This window comes from Phyllobates terribilis, unplaced genomic scaffold (assembly GCF_046119375.1).
Source record: "Phyllobates terribilis strain yellow unplaced genomic scaffold, ASM4611937v1 Scaffold_9__5_contigs__length_417890890, whole genome shotgun sequence".
NCBI lineage: Eukaryota > Metazoa > Chordata > Amphibia > Anura > Dendrobatidae > Phyllobates > Phyllobates terribilis.
Window position 1 is genome coordinate 390772010 of NW_027362769.1, and position 20127 is coordinate 390792136.

A 20127-nucleotide genomic window follows, 5' to 3' on the forward strand; every position below is an offset into this window, starting at 1 on the left:
GGACAGAAAAGACTATGTGCAATGTTGAGGCCCAGAGAGACCGCCATGGGAGAGTCAGTTGCTGAAAAAGGAAGTGATATGTCCGAAAGGCTGCAAGAGTGAGAGAGGCTTCTAATCTGCAAGGAGAAAGTAGACCTACGATGACCAGGCAGAGGAAGGTCGGAGGGGGTATTATACATCCTCTGTATGAGAAAGTGAAAGATGCAGAACAGAAAGGATTGACAGAGCACAGATGGCTGCAATGGTGGTGAGCTGTGTCCGAGTTCAGCCTAAGAGACAGTTCAACATAGCGTGCTGCTGAGCATTTGATTGTGAAACTGTGCCGGAACATTTCTTTATTACAAAGCGTCCAATTTGAAGACACAGTCGATAACATGGACACCTCCCTGCTGGTGATGCTCCGTGGAATTGTACATTGGGTCGCAAATAACAAAAATGTCCAGCAACTGTATCCTTGATCTTAGTATTGTTACATAAGAAATGCGTTTTGGCCCACACAACTGAGCCTTCTTCAGGAGGTGAACGTCATCCGCAACATTACCAAACTTCAAAACAAGATGCAAGATATCATCTTTCTCCCAATTAAGTGAGTTGTGGTTGATTGACTCTTGGGGCCCACTGTTCAGCTACATGCAAAAATAACCTGACCCTAGTATGCAAATTTACTTTTGCTTCTATGTAATTTGGCTAGCTCGTTTACCGAATGACTAGATTATACATTATACCTGTTTCTGCAAATAGTGAATCAAGTGCAATAACACTGCTCATCAGCACTACTTCGCATGGGGCCTACCGGAGGATTCTCCTGTTCTCCGATAGACCAGTCAGAGACTGCTCCAGTTGGTTCTCCCTTTTAAAGTGGGCAACGTCTGGATAAAACCATGGGATGTGCCAGTGTTCTTGTAATGGAAGGATCTGTCCCTCTTGTCTCAAACAATTAACTAGATAAATGGCAGATGGTCGATTGTTAATTTGGCTAACAGATATATATATATATATATATATAGGTACAATCGGAACACATTTTAGACAGACGGCAATGAACTGGAAGTTGTAAAGGACTTCAACCTTCTCGGATCAATGATAACTTAAGATGCAGCAACGACACCGGAAGTCAATAGGAGAATAGCTATGGGCAAACCATCATCAACAATGAAGTCACTTGACAAGGTCTTCAAGGAGCAACCCTACAAGTCACAATGGTCCCTTATTGTTTGCCATATAAAGTAACACCCTTGGCTAGCGGGAACAGGTTATTCCCCTATTTGATGGTGCTGCCTTCAAGCCCATTATTCATTACTATTAGGCCACGGCCCAACTATCAGTATTTGGTCAGTATTCGGTCAGTATTTTTTCTCAGGAGTGGGAGCCAAATCCAAGTGAGGAACAATCAGAGAAAAGGTATAATAGAATGAAGTCACCAATTCTGCATTTATCACCCAATCCTGGTTTTGGCTCCCACTCCTGAGAAAAAATACTGACCGAATACTGACCAAATACTGATAGTGGGGCCATGGCCTTAGACTGAGGTTACTTGTCCATTAATCAAACAAAGCGAACAAAAGAAAACAAAAAAACTGTACTGGGGGAGGGAAACTGCTGCACTTTAAAGTGATCTGTTCACATTGAATTCATTGATTGAACAAACTAATTCAACAGCAATCAATTTTTTGGAGCCGACACACCACTTAAAAAAAAAACCCTCACACTGCTCGATTGATGGTGGAAAAATAAAAAATTACTTGTCTCAGAAATAGTGACACAAAACATTTTTTCTTAGAAATTTCCACCCTTACTTTTATCATAGTAGCGACATTTTTGCATTGACTCATAGAGTCATATCGCCAGGTCAATTTTACAACCCAATGAAAGTAATAAAAACAAAACCCCCAAAACAATCAAAATTGTTTTTTTATCGTAATTTCATAGATGAGATATAAGCAAGTGTTTTTTTAGCATAATAATTACTTTTTCTTTTTTTTTGCACAAAAATGAGAAGGTTTTCCTTGACTTCCTACGCAGTTTCTGGTTATACATTGAATGAAGCAGCTCTGTCTCCCCTCTACCAGCAGAAAGTCTCAGCACAGCTTAAATGAGGTGACGTTATAGAAATACTTATTGATATTGATTTATGCAGCTGGGCAAGCGTTGGATCCATTGATAAACAGGCTTTTGATGTCTGTGATCCCGGGGTAACAAGTTTTGATTGAAAACCCCACCCTCAATCAACTAAAGCTAAAAAGAAGATATGAAGGTATTGTGTATCTTACATATGTGCATATAGTGGATGTAAAAATATAACAATAGATCCATTTTGATCAATGGCTAATCGTCTTTTGTTGTTAGTTTTCCACTAAGGACAGTCCCAAATTTGTCTCTGAGTAGAGCTGGAATCTCCTCCTCAGTGAGTTCTCGTGTGGTCTTCACGCTTCCACCCCCTTTTGTGTACTCGGTGCTGATCAGTCGACGCCCCATGTACGTTAGTTGTCCACGTGGGAGCCGTAGGGAACAAAAGCATGTTTGGACAAAAAATGAACTGGGCGACGTCTGGTAAAGTTCACACAGCTCCCGGAAATCCTCAAATGTCCTCTCTTTAAGTGTGAACTTGTAGAGACTCTTCCAGACTTCTTCCTCCTTCCTCTGCAAGTACCACTCATCTTCATCTACTTGTAACCGATACACACCACAATCCTGCTCCTCTTCCCACCCGGCCTCCAGGGGGAATGGTTCCATGATTCCATCCCCAAAACCAACATCACACAACCATCTCCTTCCCTCAAGCTCCACCGTCATCATCATGTGCGAGAGTGGATGTTCATAAACACCGGTCACTGGGTTCTTCACGCTGCTTGATAACACTTGTGGCTGGTAGCCCAGTTGTTGCAAGACCCACAAGAAAAGACCATTGTTCTCGAAACAGAAGCCTCCACGCTTTCTCAGGACAATCTTCTCATAAATCCAGCCAACGTCCAGAATGATTTTCTCCCCGCTGTGGATACTGAGGCTTTCAAAGGGGACAGCGAGCACATGGTGGCGGTGAATAGTCCGTAATTTAGAAAGTGATGGCGTCTGGGAAAGTGCCATGTAATCTGCAATTCCGATTCTCTGGAGATAGGTGTTCAGGTCCAGCTTAGAAGAGGAGTCCTAGAAAGAAATTGTAATCGATTAGTTAACTAGTTCATTGTTCCTAAATTAACCCTAGTGTCGAAGATAAAAAGAGAAAATGATGAACAACAAACTCTAAAAATGTTTTCACTATTATGGATTTGGTGTCAATCTCTTAATGAATGTGAAGCATCATTGTTTTATAAGATTGGTTACTCATGATCAGGAATATGACCAGAAGAAGACCATGCATGGCATGTATTAGAAGATAACTACTGTCATTTTTAGCAACAAGTCAGCAATAATGAACCTTACTGGTTGATGTATCTTTGGTATTACAAGATCTTCATCTTTGGGAATCAGTTTTCCACTCAGGACAATCCCAAATTTATCTCTGAGTAGACCTGGGATCTCCTCGTCAGTAAGTTTTCGAGTGGTCCTCACACTTCCACCGCCCTTGGTGTACTCGGTGCTGATAAGCTGGCGTCCTATGTAAGTCAGTCTTGCACGTGGGAGTTGTAGGGAACATAAGGACTTTTGAACAAATATAGAACTGGGTGACGTCTGATGATATTCACACATTTCCCGGAAATCCTCAAATGTCCTCTCCTCCAGGGTGAACTTGTAGAGACTTCTCCAGCCGTTTTCTTCCTTCCTCTCCATGTACCACTCACCTCCTTCTACGTGTAAACGATACACACCACTGTCCTGTTCCTCTTCCCACCCGGCCTCCAGTGGAAACGGCTCAACAAATGCTTCCCCAAAACCGACATCACAAATCCATCTTCTTCCCTCAAGGTTAACTACCAATATCATGTGGTCAAACGGGGGACCGTAAATGCCAATTATTCTGTTCCTTACCCTTGATGACAACACCTGTGTTTGGTAGCCCAGTTGTTGGAGCACCCACAAGAAAAGACCGTTGTTCTCATAACAGAAACCTCCTCGTTGTCTAACTACAATTTTGTTGTATATCCATGAAACGTCCAAGATAATTTTTTCTCCACTATGTATGCTGAGATTTTCTGTCGGTACAGAGTGTACATGGTGGCGGTGTAATTCTCGTAATGCTGAGAGAGAAGGATGTCCAGAATTTGTCAAACTCACCCTCTGGAAGTAAGCATTCAGATCCATTGTGTGGCAAGAGTCCTGTAAGATAGTATAGCCACACATTTATTACTTTCCAGGCACAATAAATACAGCTGCTATAATACTACCTCCTATGTACAAGAATATAACTACTATAATACTGCTCCTATGTACAAGAATATAACTACTATAATACTGCTCCTGTGTACAAGAATATAACTACTATAATACTGCCCCCTACGTACAAGAATATAACAACTATAATACTGCCCCTATGTACAAGAATATAACTACTATAATACTGCTCCTATGTACAAGAATATAACTACTGTAATACTGCCCCCTATGTACAAGAATATAACTACTATAATACTGCCCCCTATGTACAAGAATATAACTACTATAATACTGCCCCCTATGTACAAGAATATAACTACTATAATACTGCCCCCTATGTACAAGAATATAACTACTATAATACTGCTCCTATGTACAAGAATATAACTACTATAATACTGTCCCCTATGTACAAGAATATAACTACTATAATACTGCTCCTATGTACAAGAATATAACTACTAGAATACAGCTCCTATGTACAAGAATATAACTACTAGAATACTGCCCCTATGTACAAGAATATAACTACTAGAATACTGCTCCCTATGTACAAGAATATAACTACTATAATACTGCCCCCTATGTACAAGAATATAACTACTATAATACTGCTCCTATGTACAAGAATATAACTACTATAATACTGCTCCCTATGTACAAGAATATAACTACTATAATACTGCTCCTATGTACAAGAATATAACTACTATAATACTGCTCCCTATGTACAAGAATATAACTACTATAATACTGCTCCTATGTACAAGAATATAACTACTATAATACTGCCCCTATGTACAAGAATATAACTACTAGAATACTGCTCCCTATGTACAAGAATATAACTACTAGAATACTGCTCCCTATGTACAAGAATATAACTACTATAATACTGCTCCTATGTACAAGAATATAACTACTATAATACTGCCCCTATGTACAAGAATATAACTACTATAATACTGCTCCTATGTATAAGAATATAACTACTATAATACTGCTCCCTATGTACAAGAATATAACTACTATAATACTGCCCCTATGTACAAGAATATAACTACTATAATACTGCCCCTATGTACAAGAATATAACTACTATAATACTGCTCCTATGTATAAGAATATAACTACTATAATACTGCTCCCTATGTACAAGAATATAACTACTATAATACTGCTCCTATGTACAAGAATATAACTACTATAATACTGCCCCTATGTACAAGAATATAACTACTAGAATACTGCTCCCTATGTACAAGAATATAACTACTAGAATACTGCTCCCTATGTACAAGAATATAACTACTATAATACTGCCCCATATGTACAAGAATATAACTACTATAATACTGCTCCTATGTACAAGAATATAACTACTATAATACTGCCCCTATGTACAAGAATATAACTACTATAATACTGCTCCTATGTATAAGAATATAACTACTATAATACTGCTCCCTATGTACAAGAATATAACTACTATAATACTGCTCCTATGTACAAGAATATAACTACTAGAATACTGCCCCTATGTACAAGAATATAACTACTATAATACTGCCCCTATGTACAAGAATATAACTACTATAATACTGCCCCCTATGTACAAGAATATAACTACTATAATACTGCTCCTATGTACAAGAATATAACTACTAGAATACTGCCCCTATGTACAAGAATATAACTACTATAATACTGCTCCTATGTATAAGAATATAACTACTATAATACTGCCCCCTATGTACAAGAATATAACTACTATAATACTGCTCCTATGTACAAGAATATAACTACTAGAATACTGCCCCTATGTACAAGAATATAACTGCTATAATACTGCTCCTATGTATAAGAATATAACTACTATAATACTGCCCCCTATGTACAAGAATATAACTACTATAATACTGCTCCTATGTACAAGAATATAACTACTAGAATACTGCCCCTATGTACAAGAATATAACTACTATAATACTGCTCCTATGTATAAGAATATAACTACTATAATACTGCTCCCTATGTACAAGAATATAACTACTATAATACTGCTCCTATGTACAAGAATATAACTACTATAATACTGCCCCTATGTACAAGAATATAACTACTAGAATACTGCTCCCTATGTACAAGAATATAACTACTAGAATACTGCTCCCTATGTACAAGAATATAACTACTATAATACTGCCCCATATGTACAAGAATATAACTACTATAATACTGCTCCTATGTACAAGAATATAACTACTATAATACTGCCCCTATGTACAAGAATATAACTACTATAATACTGCTCCTATGTATAAGAATATAACTACTATAATACTGCTCCCTATGTACAAGAATATAACTACTATAATACTGCTCCTATGTACAAGAATATAACTACTAGAATACTGCCCCTATGTACAAGAATATAACTACTATAATACTGCCCCTATGTACAAGAATATAACTACTATAATACTGCCCCTATGTACAAGAATATTGCTACTATAATACTGCCCCATATGTACAAGAATATAACTACTATAATACTGCTCCTATGTACAAGAATATAACTACTATAATACTGCCCCCTATGTACAAGAATATAACTACTATAATACTGCCCCCTATGTACAAGAATATAACTACTATAATACTGCCCCCTATGTACAAGAATATAACTACTATAATACTGTCCCCTATGTACAAGAATATAACTACTATAATACTGTCCCCTATGTAAAAGAATATAACTACTATAATACTGCCCCTATGTACAAGAATATAACTACTAAGGTTCTTTAATCTTTATATATTTTTTCTGTTATAAAAACTTGTTTTGCGTTAAAGTGGAAATTGATGGATAGTCCCTCTATTTCTGATATAACTGATATTATGTTCTCCCTTAACTCCTTTGAAATCTCCTTGGCTTTAAGGAATAACGCTCTACCTAAACATAATTCCAAATGGTCCTCTTGGAGCCCAATTTTTCCTCCAAGTAAGAGAAGCCTCTTTATATGATGTTTTATTGCTTTGCCAGAATTCTTTTAATGTATATCTATGTACTTCATTCTGTGTTGTTTTTGTGCACTTGGTTTTTTAACTGATCTTCATTTCCTATTTTCACTCTCCTCTTCCTCCCTACCCTATTTTCTGTTTTCCTTTGTTTGGTTGCCTTTCTGTTCCTTTCATCCCCTTCCTGACCCCTTATCCCCTATACTATAAAAATCCCATAATAAAAAGAATAATAAAAAAAAACATGCAAAGCACAAAATACTGATAACACAAAAACCAGTGTGTGTGCATGAGATATCTGAAATCTCATAGACTTTGCTGGTACTGTAAAACGCAGCTGAAAATTTGAATAAAAAAAACACATGAAAAACTGCTGAAAAAACACCTAGTGTGAACACAGCCTTAGTCAGGTTTCCTGATCTGCTCCTTTCCTCCCTGTATTGCCGAATTCTATCATTCAGCTACATCACTGTAGAGCAGAGCTGCCTCGTAGCCGTATATATGTCTGATACAAGCTGTGTCGTAGCTGTATATATGTGTGAGGGTGGGATACAAGCTGTGTCGTAGCTGTATATATGTGTGAGGGCGGGATACAAGCTGTGTCGTAGCTGTGTATATGTGTGAGGGTGGGATACAAGCTGTGTCGTAGCTGTATATATGTGTGAGGGTGGGATACAAGCTGTGTCGTAGCTGTATATATGTGTGAGGGCGGGATACAGGCTGTGTCGTAGCTGTATATATGTGTGAGGGCGGGATACAAGCTGTGTCGTAGCTGTATATATGTGTGAGGGTGGGATACAAGCTGTGTCGTAGCTGTATATATGTGTGAGGGTGGGATACAAGCTGTGTCGTAGCTGTATATATGTGTGAGGGTGGGATACAAGCTGTGTCGTAGCTGTATATATGTGTGAGGGTGGGATACAAGCTGTGTCGTAGCTGTATATATGTGTGAGGGTGGGATACAAGCTGTGTCGTAGCTGTATATATGTGTGAGGGCGGGATACAAGCTGTGTCGTAGCTGTATATATGTGTGAGGGCGGGATACAAGCTGTGTCGTAGCTGTATATATATGTGTGAGGGCGGGATACAGGCTGTGTCGTAGCTGTATATATGTGTGAGGGTGGGATACAAGCTGTGTCGTAGCTGTATATATGTGTGAGGGCGGGATACAGGCTGTGTCGTAGCTGTATATATGTGTGAGGGTGGGATACAAGCTGTGTCGTAGCTGTATATATGTGTGAGGGCGGGATACAAGCTGTGTCGTAGCTGTATATATGTGTGAGGGCGGGATACAAGCTGTGTCGTAGCTGTATATATATGTGTGAGGGCGGGATACAAGCTGTGTCGTAGCTGTATATATATGTGTGAGGGCAGGATACAAGCTGTGTCGTAGCTGTATATATGTGTGAGGACGGGATACTAGCTGTGTCGTAGCTGTATATATATGTGTGAGGGCGGGATACAGGCTGTGTCGTAGCTGTATATATATGTGTGAGGGCGGGATACAGGCTGTGTCGTAGCTGTATATATATGTGTGAGGGCGGGATACAGGCTGTGTCGTAGCTGTATATATGTGTGAGGGCGGGATACAAGCTTTGTCGTAGCTGTATATATGTGTGAGGGCGGGATACAAGCTGTGTCGTAGCTGTATATATGTGTGAGGGCAGGATACAAGCTGTGTCGTAGCTGTATATGTGTGTGAGGGTGGGATACAAGCTGTGTCGTAGCTGTATATATGTGTGAGGGTGGGATACAAGCTGTGTCGTAGCTGTATATGTGTGTGAGGGTGGGATACAAGCTGTGTCGTAGCTGTATATATGTGTGAGGGCGGGATACAAGCTGTGTTGTAGCTGTATATATGTGTGAGGGCGGGATACAAGCTGTGTCGTAGCTGTATATATGTGTGAGGGCGGGATACAAGCTGTGTCGTAGCTGTATATATGTGTGAGGGTGGGATACAAGCTGTGTCGTAGCTGTATATATGTGTGAGGGCGGGATACAAGCTGTGTCGTAGCTGTATATATGCGTGAGGGCGGGATACAAGCTGTGTCGTAGCTGTATATATGTGTGAGGGTGGGATACAAGCTGTGTCGTAGCTGTATATATGTGTGAGGGCGGGATACAAGCTGTGTCGTAGCTGTATATATGTGTGAGGGAGGGATACAAGCTGTGTCGTAGCTGTGTATATGTGTGAGGGTGGGATACAAGCTGTGTCGTAGCTGTATATATGTGTGAGGGTGGGATACAAGCTGTGTCGTAGCTGTATATATGTGTGAGGGCGGGATACAAGCTGTGTCGTAGCTGTGTATATGTGTGAGGGTGGGATACAAGCTGTGTCGTAGCTGTATATATGTGTGAGGGTGGGATACAAGCTGTGTCGTAGCTGTATATATGTGTGAGGGTGGGATACAAGCTGTGTTGTAGCTGTATATATGTGTGAGGGCGGGATACAAGCTGTGTCGTAGCTGTATATATGTGTGAGGGCGGGATACAAGCTGTGTCGTAGCTGTGTATATGTGTGAGGGTGGGATACAAGCTGTGTCGTAGCTGTATATATGTGTGAGGGCGGGATACGAGCTGTGTCGTAGCTGTATATATGTGTGAGGGAGGGATACAAGCGATGTCGTAGCTGTATATATGTGTGAGGGCGGGATACAAGCTGTGTCGTAGCTGTATATATGTGTGAGGGCGGGATACAAGCTGTGTCGTAGCTGTATATATGTGTGAGGGCGGGATACAAGCTGTGTCGTAGCTGTATATATGTGTGAGGGCGGGATACAAGCTGTGTCGTAGCTGTATATATGTGTGAGGGTGGGATACAAGCTGTGTCGTAGCTGTATATATGTGTGAGGGTGGGATACAAGCTGTGTCGTAGCTGTATATATGTGTGAGGGCGGGATACAAGCTGTGTCGTAGCTGTGTATATGTGTGAGGGTGGGATACAAGCTGTGTCGTAGCTGTATATATGTGTGAGGGTGGGATACAAGCTGTGTCGTAGCTGTATATATGTGTGAGGGCGGGATAGAAGCTGTGTCGTAGCTGTATATATATGTGTGAGGGCGGGATACAAGCTGTGTCGTAGCTGTATATATGTGTGAGGGCGGGATACGAGCTGTGTCGTAGCTGTATATATGTGTGAGGGCGGGATGCAAGCTGTGTCGTAGCTGTATATATGTGTGAGGGCGGGATACAAGCTGTGTCGTAGCTGTATATATGTGTGAGGGCGGGATACAAGCTGTGTCGTAGCTGTATATATGTGTGAGGGCGGGATACAAGCTGTGTCGTAGCTGTATATATGTGTGAGGGCGGGATTCAAGCTGTGTCGTAGCTGTATATATGTGTGAGGGCGGGATACAAGCTGTGTCGTAGCTGTATATATGTGTGAGGGTGGGATACAAGCTGTGTCGTAGCTGTATATATGTGTGAGGGCGGGATACGAGCTGTGTCGTAGCTGTATATATGTGTGAGGGCGGGATACAAGCTGTGTCGTAGCTGTATATATGTGTGAGGGTGGGATACAAGCTGTGTCGTAGCTGTATATATGTGTGAGGGTGGGATACGAGCTGTGTCGTAGCTGTATATATGTGTGAGGGCGGGATACGAGCTGTGTCGTAGCTGTATATATGTGTGAGGGTGGGATACAAGCTGCGTCGTAGCTGTATATATGTGTGAGGGAGGGATACAAGCTGTGTCGTAGCTGTATATATGTGTGAGGGTGGGATACAAGCTGTGTCGTAGCTGTATATATGTGTGAGGGAGGGATACAAGCTGTGTCGTAGCTGTATATATGTGTGAGGGTGGGATACAAGCTGTGTCGTAGCTGTATATATGTGTGAGGGTGGGATACAAGCTGTGTCGTAGCTGTATATATGTGTGAGGGTGGGATACAAGCTGTGTCGTAGCTGTATATATGTGTGAGGGTGGGATACAAGCTGTGTCGTAGCTGTATATGTGTGTGAGGGCGGGATACAAGCTGTGTCGTAGCTGTATATGTGTGTGAGGGCGGGATACAAGCTGTGTCGTAGCTGTATATATGTGTGAGGGCGGGATACAAGCTGTGTCGTAGCTGTATATATGTGTGAGGGCGGGATACAAGCTGTGTCGTAGCTGTATATATGTGTGTGAGGGCGGGATACAAGCTGTGTCGTAGCTGTATATATGTGTGAGGGTGGGATACAAGCTGTGTCGTAGCTGTATATATGTGTGAGGGTGGGATACAAGCTGTGTCGTAGCTGTATATATGTGTGAGGGTGGGATACAAGCTGTGTCGTAGCTGTATATATGTGTGAGGGCGGGATACAAGCTGTGTCGTAGCTGTATATATGTGTGAGGGTGGGATACAAGCTGTGTCGTAGCTGTATATATGTGTGAGGGTGGGATACAAGCTGTGTCGTAGCTGTATATATGTGTGAGGGTGGGATACAAGCTGTGTCGTAGCTGTATATATGTGTGAGGGTGGGATACAAGCTGTGTCGTAGCTGTATATATGTGTGTGAGGGTGGGATACAAGCTGTGTCGTAGCTGTATATATGTGTGAGGGTGGGATACAAGCTGTGTCGTAGCTGTATATATGTGTGAGGGTGGGATACAAGCTGTGTCGTAGCTGTATATATGTGTGAGGGTGGGATACAAGCTGTGTCATAGCTGTATATATGTGTGAGGGTGGGATACGAGCTGTGTCATAGCTGTATATATGTGTGAGGGTGGGATACAAGCTGTGTCGTAGCTGTATATATGTGTGAGGGCGGGATACAAGCTGTGTCGTAGCTGTATATATGTGTGAGGGTGGGATACAAGCTGTGTCGTAGCTGTATATATGTGTGAGGGTGGGATACAAGCTGTGTCGTAGCTGTATATATGTGTGAGGGTGGGATACGAGCTGTGTCATAGCTGTATATATGTGTGAGGGTGGGATACAAGCTGTGTCGTAGCTGTATATATGTGTGAGGGCGGGATACAGGCTGTGTCGTAGCTGTATATGTGTGTGAGGGTGGGATACAAGCTGTGTCGTAGCTGTATATATGTGTGTGAGGGTGGGATACAAGCTGTGTCGTAGCTGTATATATGTGTGAGGGTGGGATACAAGCTGTGTCGTAGCTGTATATATGTGTGTGAGGGTGGGATACAAGCTGTGTCGTAGCTGTATATATGTGTGAGGGTGGGATACAAGCTGTGTCGTAGCTGTATATATGTGTGAGGGCGGGATACAGGCTGTGTCGTAGCTGTATATGTGTGTGAGGGTGGGATACAAGCTGTGTCGTAGCTGTATATATGTGTGTGAGGGTGGGATACAAGCTGTGTCGTAGCTGTATATATGTGTGAGGGTGGGATACAAGCTGTGTCATAGCTGTATATATGTGTGAGGGTGGGATACGAGCTGTGTCGTAGCTGTATATATGTGTGAGGGCGGGATACAAGCTGTGTCGTAGCTGTATATGTGTGTGAGGGCGGGATACAAGCTGTGTCTTAGCTGTATATATGTGTGAGGGTGGGATACAAGCTGTGTCATAGCTGTATATATGTGTGAGGGTGGGATACGAGCTGTGTCGTAGCTGTATATATGTGTGAGGGCGGGATACAAGCTGTGTCGTAGCTGTATATGTGTGTGAGGGTGGGATACAAGCTGTGTCGTAGCTGTATATATGTGTGAGGGTGGGATACAAGCTGTGTCGTAGCTGTATATATGTTTGATGGCGGGATACAAGCTGTGTCGTAGCTGTATATATGTGTGAGGGTGGGATACGAGCTGTGTCGTAGCTGTATATATGTGTGAGGGCGGGATACAAGCTGTGTTGTAGCTGTATATATGTGTGAGGGTGGGATACAAGCTGTGTCGTAGCTGTATATGTGTGTGAGGGTGGGATACAAGCTGAGCCTTCGCTGTACAGAGGTCCCCATGTGTCCCAGATCACCCACCTTCAAAAGTTCCTGCAGGATGTGGAAACTTGCGAGGAAGAGTGGTCACATGACTTCCACATGTACAGTACAGAGTTCACATGTGCGGATAAACGTCAGAGCAAGTTCGGAGCAGGACGTTTCCTACTGGACGGATATTGAGCTGCTGCACGATCGCTGTTTTCCTGCCAAGCTCCTTCCTAACTTCACATATAATGTAAACAGTGTCCTGACTCTACAAGGAGAATGTGTCTAAGCAGGGGCCGACTTTGCTCTCAGCATTTATTAGAATTGGATCCTTCTCTTCTGCTATGGGACGATATACCATGCTATGAAAAAGTCTTCGTACCTTGAGAACTTTTCCACATTTTTTCACATTACATCCGCAAACTTAAATGTTTTTTATTGGGATTTTATGTCACACCGACACTAAGTATTAAGTATTGGTGACGTGTAAAGGAAATGATACAGGGTTTTCTAATTATTTTCCAAATATGAATCTTAGAATTGTGAGGAGCATTTGTATTCAGCCCCTGAGTAAGTACTTTGTAGGACCGTTTTTCTTTGCAGTTACTGCTGCAGTCTTTTGGGGTCTGTCTCTCCAGCTTTCTCAGCTGCAGTCTTTTGGGGTCTGTCTCTCCAGCTTTCTCTGCTGCAGTCTTTTGAGGTCTGTCTCTCCAGCTTTCTCTGCTGCAGTCTTTTGTGGTCTGTCTCTCCAGCTTTCTCTGCTGCAGTCTTTTGGGGTCTGTCTCTCCAGCTTTCTCTGCTGCAGTCTTTTGGGGTCTGTCTCTCCAGCTTTTTCTGCTGCTGTCTTTTGGGGTCTGACTCAGCTTTGCTCATCTAGAGGTGACATTTTGCCCCGTCTTCTTTGCACACTCGCTCAGTGACATTGGATGGAGACATCTGTGATCAGCAATTTTCACATCTTGCCTCGGATTCTCTGGATTTGGGTCTGATCTAAACCATCCATTGTATCTCTGGCAGGATGTTTAGGGTCGTTGTCCTGCTGGAAGGTGACTCTACACCCCAGTCTCAAGTCTTTTGCTTCCTCTATCAAGTTTTCCTCCAGGATTGACCGGCATTTAACTCCATCCATCTTCCCAACAACTCTGACCAACTTCCCTGCCCCTGCTGGAGACAATCCTCCCCACAGCAGGATGCTGCCACCACCATATGTGAAATAGGGATGTGTTTTCAGGGTGATGTGTAGTGTTAGTTTTCCGCCACACGTAGCGTTTGCATTTAGCTCAAAATTTTCTCCTTTGGTCTCATCTAACCAGAGAAACTTCACCACATGCTCGCTGTGTCCCCTACATAGGACTTTTGATGGCTTCAAACATGTCTTTCTTCTTGCCACTCTTACATAAAGGCCAGATTTGTAGAGTACATGGCTAATAGTTGTCCTGTGGACAGATTCTCCCACCTGACCTGTGGATTTCTGCAGCTCCTCCAGAGTGAGCATGGACCTCTTGGCTTCTCTAATTAGTGCTTTCCTTGCTTGAGATGTCAGATTAGATTGAAGGTCAGTAGTGCCATATTGCTTGCATTTTTGGATATTGCATTGAACAGTGCTCCGTGAGATGTTCAGGACTCTAGGAAAGCTTTGCCTGTCATCAGGTTCATTACAGGACCGTCAAAAGACAAAAAATATATCTCATACCCTACCATCATTATATATAAATGTAAAGCAAAGTTGCATATGAAATATAGGGTACTTAGTGAACTATTTTTGATCAAAAAAAGTATACAAGCCGTCCCACCAGCGACAAGGTGACCCTAAATTGGGACGGTCCTACACTGTCTATATTAAAAACCTTACTATATATCAAAGTTGAAGTAATGCATATAAAAGGGTAGACAAATAGAACCGGGTCCCAATATCAGACCACCATATATTTATATGCATTACTTCAACTTTGATATACAGTAAGGTTTTTAATATAGACAGTGTAGGACCGTCCCAATTTAGGGTCACCTTGTCGCTGGTAGGACGGCTTGTATACTTTTTTTTTATCAAAAATAGTTCACTAAGTACCCTATATTTCATATGCAACTTTGCTTTACATTTATATATAATGATGGTAGGGTATGAGATATATTTTTTGTCTTTTGTAGGTTTTGCATCTTTTTGCTAGTGTGAACATGCTCCTATTTCTTGCATGTGTACCATCTTAGACCTCAGTTCACATTGCTTGGTTCATTACAGGACCGTGTCTGACATCAAATATATCATTGCATCATGCCTGTCACCAGCTATATCATCGCACCCTGCCGGTCACCAGCTACATAATCGCACTCTGCCTGTCACCAGCTATATCATCGCACCCTGCCTGTCACCACCTATATCATCACACCCTGCCTGTCACCACCTATATCATCACACCCTGCCTGTCACCACCTATATCATCACACCCTGCCTGTCACCAGCTATATCATCGCACCCTGCCTGTCACCAGCTATATCATCGCACTCTGCCTGTCACCATCTATATCATCGCACCCTGCCTGTCACCAGTTATATCATCACACTCTGCCTGTCACCAGCCATATCATCGCACAATGCCTGTCACCAGCTATATCATCGCACACTGCCCGTCACCAGTTACATCATCACACCCTGCCTGTCACCACCTATATCATCACACCCTGCCTGTCTTCAGCTATATCATCGCACCCTGCCTGTCACCAGCTATATCATCGCACCCTGCCTGTCACCAGCTATATCATCGCACCCTGCCTGTCACCAGCTATATCATCGCACTCTGCCTGTCACCATCTATATCATCGCACTCTGCCTGTCACCAGTTTTATCATTGTACCCTGTCTGTCACCAGTTTTAGCACTATACCCTGTCTGTCACCAGCTATATCATCGCACACTTCCTGACACCAGCTATATCATCACACACTACCTGTCACCAGCTATATCATCACACACTGCCTGTCACCAGCTATATCATCGCACTCTGCCTGTCACCAGCTATATCATCGCACCCTGCCTATCACCAGCTATATCATCACGCACTGCCTGTCACCAGCTATATCATCACACACTGCCTGTCACCAGCTATATCATCGTACCCTGCCGGTCACCAGCTATATAATCGCACTCTGCCTGTCACCAGGTATATCATCGCACCCTGCCTGTCACCACCTATATCATCACACCCTGCCTGTCACCACCTATATCATCACACCCTGCCTGTCACCAGCTATATCATCGCACCCTGCCTGTCACCAGCTATATCATCGCACTCTGCCTGTCACCATCTATATCATCGCACTCTGCCTGTCACCAGTTTTATCATTGTACCCTGTCTGTCACCAGTTTTAGCACTATACCCTGTCTGTCACCAGCTATATCATCGCACACTTCCTGACACCAGCTATATCATCACACACTACCTGTCACCAGCTACATCATCACACACTGCCTGTCACCAGCTATATCATCGCACTCTGCCTGTCACCAGCTATATCATCGCACCCTGCCTATCACCAGCTATATCATCACGCACTGCCTGTCACCAGCTATATCATCACACACTGCCTGTCACCAGCTATATCATCGTACCCTGCCGGTCACCAGCTATATAATCGCACTCTGCCTGTCACCAGGTATATCATCGCACCCTGCCTGTCACCACCTATATCATCGCACCCTGCCTGTCACCACCTATATCATCACACCCTGCCTGTCACCAGCTATATCATCGCACCCTGTCTGTCACCAGCTATATCATCGCACCCTGCCTGTCACCAGCTATATCATCGCACTCTGCCTGTCACCATCTATATCATCGCACTCTGCCTGTCACCAGTTTTATCATTGTACCCTGTCTGTCACCAGTTTTAGCACTATACCCTGTCTGTCACCAGCTATATCATCGCACACTTCCTGACACCAGCTATATCATCACACACTACCTGTCACCAGCTATATCATCACACACTGCCTGTCACCAGCTATATAATCGCACTCTGCCTGTCATCAGCTATATCATAGCACCCTGCCTGTCACCAGCTATATCATCGCACTCTGCCTGTCACCAGCTATATCATCACACTCTGCCTGTCACCAGCTATATCATCGCACTCTGCCTGTCACCATCTATATCATCGCACTCTGCCTGTCACCAGTTTTATCATTGTACCCTGTCTGTCACCAGTTTTAGCACTATACCCTGTCTGTCACCAGCTATATCATCACACACTTCCTGACACCAGCTATATCATCACACACTTCCTGTCACCAGCTATATCATCGCACCCTGTCTGTCATCAGCTATATCATAGCACCCTGCCTGTCACCAGCTATATCATCGCACTCTGCCTGTCACCAGTTTTAGCATTGTACCCTGCCTGTCACCAGCTGTATCAGGATTGCTGTCAAATTTTGTTTGAATGCAGATTGCACATTTTCTGTTAGTACAATAAACCTCATTTCAAGGCAGAAACATTACTGTGTCCAACAGTTATTACATATATCAAACTGAAATAGCTGTTGCTATTTCAGTTTGGACAAATTTTACCAACTTTAAGGACCTTGATGCACGCCACCACAAGAGCGTTTGACCTCCTCAAATGCTCAAGACCCTCTTTTCCTTAAAAAATAAAGCTTGGTCAATGCCCCCTTCCAGTGCCAAAGTCCATAAATCTATCCCCACATCATTCAAGTGTACCCCATCTGGCCACCAAAATTTTTCTGAGCTATCTTCCAAATCTAGATGCCTTACTGCAACCCCCCTTTTTCCGTGACACGAAATTGGATATGGCTCGGTTAAGCCTTTTCCTAGCCTTGTTAATCTTTTTGACCGATTGTGCCTTCCGCCAGACTTGTCTCGGAACAATACCGGAACACACCGTCACTCGCCCTGGAAAGGATGTCCAAATATGAAGCAAATCATGCTCACATCCCGTATCAAATCCCCCAGGTCATTCCCCCCTAGATGTAAACATACTATAAGGGGGTCAGTTCACCCGTACAAAATTGTGCAGTTCCCGTAACATTCTGTCCCACCCCATGCCTCGGAAGCTTAGCCATCAAACCACGGCCCTGTTTCTTGAAAACCTGATCTGCCTCCCGTCTCGCCGCATATCAGATCGAATCACGCCCCAATGAACATACGAATGTCCCATTATCCAGACCAAGAAGGGGGGACCTGCGTAGAGACATGAATTAGTAATAGTAAAACATGAACACTGTTACTTTAATTTGACTACCATTTCTGGTCTCACATATGATAAGAAACGGCCTGATTCCCACCTTCCAATCATCTTAACCGTTTCTGGACCCCGGCCGCACGCTGCCACTTCCGTGACTGCCCCTATCCAGAAAGAATGTGGAGCGAAACTGAATGGGTCTAAACCTAGCTTCTTAAACTGCTCCTAAAGATCTTCGTGAACTGGTACTTTGATAGAAAAGTTCCGTCTTTGTGACATAGTAAAGGGCCCTCCCGGACCTTACGCCTGCCCCTAAAATCCAAAAAGGCCCTTAAAGGACACATAACGGACCCTTGTACAATCCCTAACCTGATAGTTTTTCCCCTCCCCGTTTGATCTGTTTTAGAGAGCCTAATCCATATCTCTAGTCCCGTTTTTATGGCTACCACGTCTTGGGCTAATAGGCCCCCTGATTTTTTCCTGGACGGGGCTACCAGCTCGCTAATCCTGAATGCGCCAAAGAATGCTAGTGAAAAAGATAGCTGGAACCATCTGCGTTCGAACTCTGAAAAACATATTTCTTCCAGGACAGCACCTAAAAGTTGCAACAGATCAAAAGAGACTGGACATCGGCTGTCCTTCCTACTTCTGGAACCGGAACCGATCCCACTGGAAATGAGAAAGAGCGTCAGCGATTGAGATAGCCACTCCTGGAACATGCGAAGCAGTCACACACGCGTTCAATTTTAAACATTCTAGGACCAAACAACATAGTACACGAATCACTGGTGGGGAAGAGGCTGTTATGCTATTTATGGCGTGGACTACGGCCATGTTGTCGCAATTAATGCGTATCCATTTATCACTAAAATGTTTTCCCCACAAATTGACCGCCACCAGGACAGGAAAAATCTCCAGGAATGTCACGTTCTTCACTATGCCAGTCGTTCGCCACTCATCTGGCCACTCCCTTGTGCACCATGGACCCTGAAAGTATGCTCAAAAACCCGTACAGTGGAGGCGGGCCGCCCCATGTGCACCTCGTGACGACGGCCCGCCGCATCAGCAGCACTTCCTAGTGTGTCACCACCGCGTCGCGGCTGGTGACGCACATTCGCTGACGTCACATCCGCTGATGTCACATCCGCCGACATAAGTGGTAGGCGGGTCGGCCGCCGCTGATGCTGGCCCACCCACCGCCGCTGGGCCATGCTGCGCTTTTGGATTCCTCCCAGCCCGGGCCCAGCGTGAGTACGTTTAAGATGCGGCCCGGGCTGGAGAGTCCCGGGAGGGGCTCCTTCGCTGGCACCTGGCCCTTGGTCCCTCTGGGGAAAAGCACACCGGGGGGCGGGATCGTCTGGCAGGGCGCTCCGTCAGTCCATGGTCCTCAGGTAAGCGTTCAGCAAATCGACATCCCCCGATGCCGACCACTTGCGCCTCTATCCAACCTGGGGGGTGTCCTCTGGCCGCGGTTCGGAGGGCCTCCATGAGGTTTTTCTCGGTCGCCATGGAGGTCACAGGGTCAGGTCTTCTCTTGTCCTGGTAGTGGGGAAAAAACCTGACCTCGCCTCATAAAAACCCTCAAGATTATAATGCAGTCTGCAGAACCTGTAGGGCACATATCAGATTAGCTAAAGCTAACAATGAATTAAGGCTTACAAGAAGTGTCAAAAGCAATAAAAAATTATTTTGGGGGTATGTCAAAAGTAAAAGAAAAGTCAAAGATGCTATAGGATTTT

At 43.5% G+C, this 20127-nt stretch overlaps 1 protein-coding gene across 1 annotated transcript; it reads right to left on the bottom strand.

The window, feature by feature from the left end:
- Window positions 1–1893: 1893 nt before the first annotated feature.
- LOC141162509 (uncharacterized) lies at window positions 1894–13409 on the bottom strand. Its single transcript, XM_073648685.1, has 3 exons — window positions 13249–13409; window positions 3421–4254; window positions 1894–3144 (listed from the first exon to the last, which is right to left on the bottom strand). The coding sequence occupies exons 2-3, from the start codon at window positions 4237–4239 to the stop codon at window positions 2326–2328; spliced, it is 1638 nt and encodes a 545-aa protein (XP_073504786.1). The 5' UTR covers window positions 4240–4254; window positions 13249–13409; the 3' UTR covers window positions 1894–2325.
- Window positions 13410–20127: the final 6718 nt, after the last annotated feature.

Coding starts and splice junctions, on each gene's coding strand:
- LOC141162509 (XM_073648685.1), bottom strand. CDS start 4,239: ATGGATCTGAATGCTTACTTCCAGAGGGTGAGTTTGACAAATTCTGGA. Junction 3,145..3,420: donor TACCAAAGATACATCAACCA/GTAAGGTTCATT, acceptor ATTTCTTTCTAG/GACTCCTCTTCTAAGCTGGA.